The sequence below is a fragment of the Physeter macrocephalus genome, chromosome 5, assembly GCF_002837175.3.
Source record: "Physeter macrocephalus isolate SW-GA chromosome 5, ASM283717v5, whole genome shotgun sequence".
NCBI classification, from domain to species: Eukaryota; Metazoa; Chordata; class Mammalia; order Artiodactyla; family Physeteridae; genus Physeter; species Physeter macrocephalus.
The window spans coordinates 37,494,988-37,503,564 of NC_041218.1; the positions used below are offsets into that span (position 1 = coordinate 37,494,988).

At 40.6% G+C, this 8,577-nt stretch overlaps 1 protein-coding gene across 3 annotated transcripts in view; it reads left to right on the forward strand.

Moving 5' to 3' along the window:
- Positions 1-612: 612 nt before the first annotated feature.
- The window catches only part of TMEM168 (transmembrane protein 168), a 48,292-nt gene continuing 40,327 nt past the window's right edge, over positions 613-8,577 (forward strand). The window contains exons 1-2 of one of the 3 annotated variants that reach the window (XM_007122128.4): positions 613-830; positions 5,009-6,262. In XM_007122128.4, the coding sequence (XP_007122190.1) occupies positions 5,135-6,262 (1,128 nt within the window). In that variant the 5' untranslated portion in view covers positions 613-830; positions 5,009-5,134. Of the gene's footprint in view, positions 831-5,008; positions 6,263-8,577 lie in introns of those variants that run through there. The other 2 variants (XM_055084904.1, XM_007122129.4) reach the window with 2 other exon arrangements.

Sequence of the window (8,577 nt, forward strand, 5' to 3'; positions counted from 1 at the left end):
GGGGCCGGGGGGGGGGGGGGGCGGGGGGGGGGGGGGGGGGGGGGGGGGGGGGGGGGGGGGGTGAGGTGGGGGGAGGTAATGGAATGGGTCAGGACTGGGAGAGCTTAGCGTTGTCGGCAGAGTAAAGACCCAGGCGGTTTATGAAAGGGAGTCTTAATTAGAAAAGGAGGCGAGAAGGGCTTTGAAGGCGAGCCTAAGGAGCTTGAGCTTTTAGCTGGTCAGTGGACACAAAGGCATATATTATGCGATAGGTATTAAAGAGCAGCAACGCCTCCTGAAGTATTTACTGTTTTTGTGTGGCCGGCCGGCCCGGCCGCTTTGCCCCAGTCTCGGTCAAGCCCGAGGTGGCGGCCTAGAGGCTTGATGGACACGGTCGGCCTGATCTTTCGTGGTCTTCCAGCTCCCCGTTCGCCGCCCATTCCAGGTCCAGGAAGGCGACAGCTTGTACCCCAGGTGGGGCCGTTTGCGCTCGCGCAGCGCCGAACGCACCTGGGTCCGCGGCGACTCGGAGGGTTTGGGCGGGGAGGGGGGCAGGGCCTGGGCCGGCTCTCAGGGAGGAAGCGCGTCGTGCGGCTTGACCCCGGCGGCGTTCCGTACCGTCGCGGATCCGGCGGCGGGAATATGGCGGCCGTGGTCCGGCCAGTAACGGAGAAAGTTTCCGACGAGACTGGCCTGTGCTAGAGCTTGCGGTCTCTGGCCCTCGACTCCCCTGGCGTCTCGCCTCCCCGCTCCGAGTCGCAGGCTCAGCCGCAAGGGCCCTCCCTTTTCCGTGCTGGCCCCAGCGCCGACTCCGAGGGTTGAGAGAGCGTTGGTGGCAGCGGCCGAGTCAGGTAGGTGGGCCAGGGGGTCACTGGCGAGGCGGTGAGACCTGGGCACAGTCACCGCCTAGGGCTCAGAGTGGTGCGGGCCCTAAGCTCCGCCCAGCCGGCCTCCCGGGGCGGAGGTAGGGATACCTGCCCGGAGAGAAGTTGATGGTGTGGGGTGGAGGATGGAAGGCGGGGAGCCTCTCCGTATCCGCCAACAGTTCCCCACTCAGCTGGGTGCCCGGTTACGGTCGACAGCAGCCAGGCTTCTTCTTGGGCCTCCCACATCTTGCTAGGAGGAGGCAGAATGGAAGAAGAATTGTTATTGCTGCCCTATTGCTGAGGGATTTAGTATTCGAGGTGCCATTCTCCTTGTATGAGATGGGTCCAAAGAGTTATTATCATGAATTCATAGAACTTTAGCACTGGAATTCCCCGACCCTGGATGCTCAGTCTGTTCTTTCAGCTTCTGACACTTCCCCTAGATGGGACGGAAAGTTTCTGAGTCAAAAGACGTTGCACGTGATATAGTGTGTCTTGGATTCCCTAGAAGTAGGACCTGAAAGAGAACTTGTTGGTTTGGAGGAATTTGGATGAATTAAGTGAAGGCTGGCATAAGGCCGAGAGAGAAGTAAACCAATTAGACAACTTGTTTACTCTTTGTATATTAATACGTGTCCTATAACTGATTGACGTTGTTAATACAGTTATTTCTACATCAGTCTTTATTTCTTCAACAAGTACGTGTTGAATACCTGCTTGGTGCCGAACTTTCTGCTAAACAGTATTGTCTTCAATACTGGTGTACAGTATTGAAGATAAACTTTCAGAGACCTTGTGATCTAATGGGGAATGCAGATTTTAAACAGTTGATGATCAATATTTTGCTGTTACAGAGGAAGTACATGGATCATATAAATGAGTCAAGGTGATTGCCCTAAGAAAATCATTTAAGCTGAGGCGTAAAGAGTAAAGAATAGGAGTGAGCCAGGTGTGAGGACTGGGATGGGGCCAAGAGGAGGGAAAGGAGTGCACCTGGAGAGGGAATAGCATTAGTACGGTTCAGAATTCAAAGGTCCGTATGGCTAGAATACAAGTTCAAGAGGAAGAATGGTAAGAGATGAGGCAGGAGAGTTATGCACATCCAATGAGGAGAGTGTTATAAGGCATTTTAAGGAGTTTAGACTTTGTTGCTTAGAGTGATGGGAAGCCGCTGGGGGCTTTTACGTAACAGAATGATGTGACAAATTTTGGCTTTAAAAACGATACTTCTTGGAGAAGGGCAAGCGTGGATGCAAGGAGACATTCAACCATGAGATGATGGTGGCCAGAACTGGGATTGTGACCTTGAGGATGAAAAGAAGTAGAAACATTTAAGAGGTGTGCAGGAAAAAAAGTGGACAAGACTTGGGTGACGATTACATACAGGTGGTGAAGGAGAGGGGGGTTTAGAGTAGTACATAGGATTTTATAAAAACAGACTCTGGCAGTTGTTAGTTAACTTTTCTTGTATTCAGATTGACTCTTCTGTGCTCCTTTCTAATCTGCCTATCAAGTAATTTCCCACTGAATCATTAGTGATGGCAGACCCACTGAAAAGGTTTGCAGTGCTTTGTTGTTTTACTTTGATTCAGGCTGTTTGTCTTTTGAAGAAGGTCAGAATGGGGAAAGACTTTGTAAATTAGCTATTTAAAAAAATAATATTCTGTCATGTTGGTTTTGGCCTGTAACAGGGTGGCTGCATATATTGCATGCTATGAATGTGCTGTACTTTATTATTTATGTGTTTTCCTTTACCTTTTTCTAAGCTTTTACCTCAGTGCAGAACCGAGCTAGTGCTTTTATTTCTGTCAGGTAGGTTAATATATATGTGTTTAAGTGTACAGTGAGAGAAGAACCTAGGCTTGGGATTGAACATCCAAAGGATAGATTCAGAATGAAGACCCTGCAAGGAGACAGAGAGGAGAGATCAATGAGTTAGGAAGAAAATCTGGAGACTGGTCTTTGGAAGCTAAAGGAAGGGCAGGTTTCAGAAGGTGAAAGGAGTCAAAAACGTCAGAGGTTGTTTGAAGAATGTGCAAGATAATGAGTGAAGAGTACCCATGGGATTTAGGAAATTGCAGGTTATATTAGAACTTGGCAGAGCAGTTTGTTGTTGTGTGGTGGAAACCATGGTTTAGTTGGTATGAGAAGTAAAGCAGTCAGATATTGGCTGTCAAGAGGACCGAAGATTGAACTTGGAAGAGGAGATGAGGATTAGTGAGGATTGTTTTAGTTTTGTTTGTTGTTTCTGTTTCTGTATTTTTTTTTTGGTATCATTTTTTAAAAAGAGCTTTGCAAATGGTTAAGTGTCAATGGATAAGAGAAGAGTTGGAGTTTAAAGAGAGAGGAGAGAGTGTGAAGTTCTGGAAGAGGCAGAGGGGAAGAGATACGTGTATGGCTAAAAGATGTAGCCATAGATTGGGAAGGGACAGCCTTCTTTTCTTGAATCAGGAAATGTAGATAGAGATGAGTTTGTGGTGTTGGAAACTCAGGTAAGCTCCCTTCTGATGACTTCATTGGAGGCAAAATCATCTGGTGAGAATTTGGCAGGAAGTGGATGTCAGAGATTTGAGGATAGGGAAAAGAGGTTTGCATAATCACAGAGAATGAGAGTGTGTTGACCAGAGAAACACAGAACTATGTCTCATGAGTTGAGTGGCAACCATTTAGTCTGGTGTGTGATTTTTTTTCTCCAACAGTGTTCAGTCACCTGAGCCCAGACTGTACCATCGACCTTTTGAGGACATATATTCCAGCATATTTGTTGAATGATTATATAACACATAGAAGTAATGTTTAAAAAACTACAATGCACTCTAGATACTATCAGTTTCTTAAGTAAAAAGATAAAACCAAAATATACCAAGAAAGATATTTTCTTTAGTGGTGTGTGGTTTCTTAAGAAATGATTGAATGAAAATGTAATTGAGGAAAAATTAGCATTCTTAGTTAATTAAATAAATTTAGCTGTAAAAAATATACATGTTGAACATGTAAATTAGTAATAATACTTGGAACCTCCCAGAGACCCTAAAGCTGTCACCTGGTGACATTCTTTTCCAGCCAAATGGGTAATTAAGAGTTAATTCCAAGTTATCTCATATTTCTCTTGGGTCTTTCTTTTAGTGTCCTGCCATTAGAAAGTATAAATAAGCTGATCACAAACTAGTTACTTTTTGAGTTTTTATTGATTGAGTTCCCTATGGATATTCAGTGTGACCATGAGCCATTGCATGGATCATTTCTTCTGAAATAGCATACTAGAAAATTTGAAGAATTATGTAGTAGATAGTTAAATCATTTTTTGACTACATCATGTTTGAAGTGCAACTTGAAGGGGCACTTAAGATTGAAATAATTATCTGGGTCCTTTAACAAATAATTGTTGTGGTAACTTTTTAAAAGTAAAATTATAGTTTTAAAAATTTACCTTACAATAAATATTGGTCATCATTACAACTTTACAGTTTTGACTAGAAAGGTCCAGAATTGGTTTGCTACAAAGATTGTACGTGGTTTGATAATCAAAGTAATTTAGTAGAGGAAAAAGTACAGGGAGAATTATGGATCAACTTTAGTGACTAACTTTAATACAGTTAAACTTCTAATGAGTTTATTAGTTAAACACTGTTAAACTAAGATTTCATCGCATTTTAGAGGTGACTGGTAAAAAGATGTAGATGATTTTAGGCAGGTAGTAATGGTTGCTATTATTGGATACTGATGCTTTTCAAATTAGAGGTAATGGTGAGGTCCCTTGTTTCATCTAAGAGTTGAGTAGCTTTCCATTGTGCCAGAAGCACCTGCTACATCTAACCTAAGTTGAATATCTCATCTTTGCATGTTGTTGAAAAACCAGATATCGGAGTAAAAATGAATTAGGTGAATTCCTCACCATCTCTGGAAAAACAGTTGCATTGATGGTGACTTAGTCATACAATCCTAGCATAGGATGAGTAGAAAAAAATCTCCATTTTTGTTTGGATAAACTGCAGAGTTTTTAAGCCAGAGACAATTACCATTAAGATACATGCAAATCACATTTTAAGCTGGGTTTCAGAACAAACTTTATTTCTCACTTATTCGTTATTTTGTATAAGGAAGATACATGTGAAAGGCAAATTACATAAAATTAACAACGAAATATTTTTTCTTCTTTTTAGATCACTACAAACAAATTCCACCAGAGAAAATGCTGAAGTAGGAGTTACAGAAACATTGGATTTGCTGGATGAAATACAAGCAGTTAATTTTTGTAACGTGGGGAGAAAGCCCAGATTGACAGATTAATGTGTAAATCACTGCGTTATTGCTTTAGTCATTGTCTCTATTTAGCAATGACAAGACTGGAAGAAGTAAACAGAGAAGTGAACATGCATTCTTCAGTGCGTTATCTTGGCTATTTAGCCAGAATTAATCTACTGGTTGCTATATGCTTAGGTCTTTATGTAAGATGGGAAAAAACAGCAAATTCCTTAATTTTGGTAATTTTTATTCTTGGTCTTTTTGTTCTTGGAATTGCCAGCATACTCTATTATTATTTTTCAATGGAAGCAGCAAGTTTAAGTCTATCCAATCTTTGGTTTGGATTCTTGCTTGGCCTCCTGTGTTTTCTTGATAATTCATCCTTTAAAAATGATGTGAAAGAAGAATCAACCAAATATTTGCTTCTAACTTCCATAGTGTTAAGGATACTATGCTCTTTGGTGGAGAGAATTTCTGGTTATGTCCGTCATCGACCCACCTTATTAACTACAGTTGAATTTCTGGAACTTGTTGGATTTGCCATTGCCAGCACAACTATGTTGGTGGAAAAGTCTCTGAGTGTCATTTTACTTGTTGTAGCTTTGGCCATGCTGATTATTGACCTGAGAATGAAGTCTTTTCTAGCTATTCCAAACTTAGTTATTTTTGCAGTCTTGCTGTTTTTCTCCGCATTGGAAACTCCCCAAAATCCAGTTGCTTTTGCATGTTTTTTTATTTGCCTGATAACTGATCCTTTCCTTGACATTTATTTTAGTGGACTTTCAGTGACTGAAAGGTGGAAACCCTATTTGTACCGTGGAAGAATTTGCAGAAGACTTTCTGTTGTTTTCACTGGGATGATTGAGCTTACATTTTTCATTCTTTCAGCATTTAAACTTAGAGACACTCACCTCTGGTATTTTGTAATACCAGGCTTTTCCATTTTTGGAATATTCTGGATGATTTGCCATATTATTTTTCTTTTAACTCTTTGGGGATTCCATTCCAAATTAAATGACTGCCATAAAGTATATTTTACTCACAGGGTAGATAACAATAACCTAGATAGAATCATGGCATCCAAAGGGATGCGCCACTTTTGCTTAATTTCAGAGCAGTTAGTTTTTTTTAGTCTTCTTGCAACAGCAATTTTGGGAGCAGTTTCCTGGCAGGTAAGCTTACAGTTTGTTTATTATGTCAGTGCCTACGACATGTGATTAAATGCTTGCTTCAAGAGTTGAATTATTGGAATTGAAAGGTCAAGTTCCTGATTTCAGAAGTAGATGGCGGGGCACTTACTTAATTTTGTTCCTGGAATTGAAGTACTGAATGAATATTGACAGGATAATTTCATTTGCTTTCTAGCAAGAGGAACCAGAATATTAGGAATACTCAGCATGTGACGTGCCTCCTACCTTCTGATTGTTCATTAGTGAAACACTCATGGATTAAAGATCCTTAGAATATTAACATTTGAAGGGTGCTTAGTTGTTAACATATTCTAAGGGTGCTTAGAATATTAACATTTGAAGGGTGATTGTTCTTTAATTTTTTCACTTTACACGTAAGGAAACTGAAAGCCAGAAAACATATCCAGAGTCATTGGTACTAGCCAGAACTAGGTTACCTAGCTTCTGTCTAGTCCATTGGTCTCCTCACTACATTTCTTTTATATAGTCATTTTCCTAAGATTTTATGTAAAAGGTGATTAGTTATATAATAACATGTCAGATTCTTAATTACAGATTAGAGCCTCTCCTAAGAAAGAAAAAACTAGTTTTACAATACATTTGCTGCCCACAGTATGTTTTTTTTTTTTTTTTTTGAAAAAGGTCTTTTGTAGACACGTTCAAACTATATGGCTAGAGTTTGTATCTGTAGTTTATATCAGTCTTCCATTCTCTGAACATTTATTGACTGTACTGTATATCAGGTACTGTACTGGTGCTGAAGATCTCGAGATGAGTAAAAAATGTCTCCATCATTAAAGAAGGCACAATCTCTAATGGGAGGCGGAAGAGGCAAGGCACGTAAACCAATAATTATTATTACAGTGTGACAAATACTATAATTTGGGTACATCTGGTTGTGATGTAGGGCAAAAATGAAAGTGAATTTTGCTTGGTGCAGTTCTCTGCTTTGCACCAGTTGCAGCAGAGTGATTTGTCGACGTGAGTGTCTGAAGAGGAGATGTAGAGACTTGCCTGGGAATGGTACATTTTAGTCATTGTGGGCTAGGGCATGGAGCCTGTGTGGGAGTCAACCAGATGATTAAAAAAAAAAAAGTCATGGGTGTTGCCTGAGGATATCTTACTCTATTTGCCAGTGCTAGGGAATATCAGAACGATGATGATGGATGAGAACTCTACCAAGAGTTCTCCTTCCTCTTCCTCTCTTCTCTCCTTCCTGTTAGCTCCTTTCCCAGCCCAACTTTTTTTCATTTCCAAATCAGCCTCATTCATGCTTGACACCTTTCTAATCATCAAATCCTGAAACCAAATATTTTGTAAGTCACGAAATTCTTATTTTCTCATACAAGTGGTCTTAAACATGGTGTGTGTACTACTGGAGATACACAGAAGTTTTCCACTGAGTCTGTCAGCAAAGATAATTTTAAGACAGTTTCCAGATTCTCACCTTCCAGTCAACTCTTTCTTAAAGTTTATCTACTTGAGATAGGTGTGGAGTGGTATCTTATTGTGATTTTAATTTGCATGTCTCTAATGACTAATGAAGTTGAGCATCTTTTAATATGTGTATTAGTCATTCACTTACCTTTGCTGAAGTATCTATTCAAATCTTTTTTGATCTAAATTGGGTTGTCTTCTTATGATTGAATTTTTTTAACATCTTTATTGAAGTATAATTGCTTTACAATGGTGTCTTAGTTTCTGCTGTATAACAAAGTGAATCAGCTGTACATATACATATATCCCCATATCTCCTCCGTCTTGCGTCTCCCTCCCACCCTCCCTATCCCACCCCTCTAGGTGGTCACAAAGCACACAGCTGATCTCCCCATGCAGTGCAGCTGTTTCTCACTATCTATTTTACATTTGGTATTGTATATATGTCAATGCTACTCTCTCACTTCGTCTCAGCTTACTCTTCCCCCTCCCTGTGCCCTCAAGTCCATTCTCTATGTCTGTGTCTTTATTCCTGTCCTGGCCCTACGTTCATCAGAACCTTTTTTTTTTTTTTAGATTCCGTATATATGTGTTAACATACAGTATTTGCTTTTCTCTTTCTGACTTACTTCACTCTCTGTGACAGACTCTAGGTCCATCCACCTCACTACAAACAACTCAATTTCATGTCTTTTTATGGCTGAGTAATATTCCATTGTATTTATGTGCCACATCTTCTTTATCCATTCATCTGTCGATGGACACTTAGGTTGCTTCCACATCCTGGCTATTGTAAATAGAGTTGCAATGAACATTGTGGTACATGACTCTTTCTGAATTATGGTTTTCTCAGGGTATAT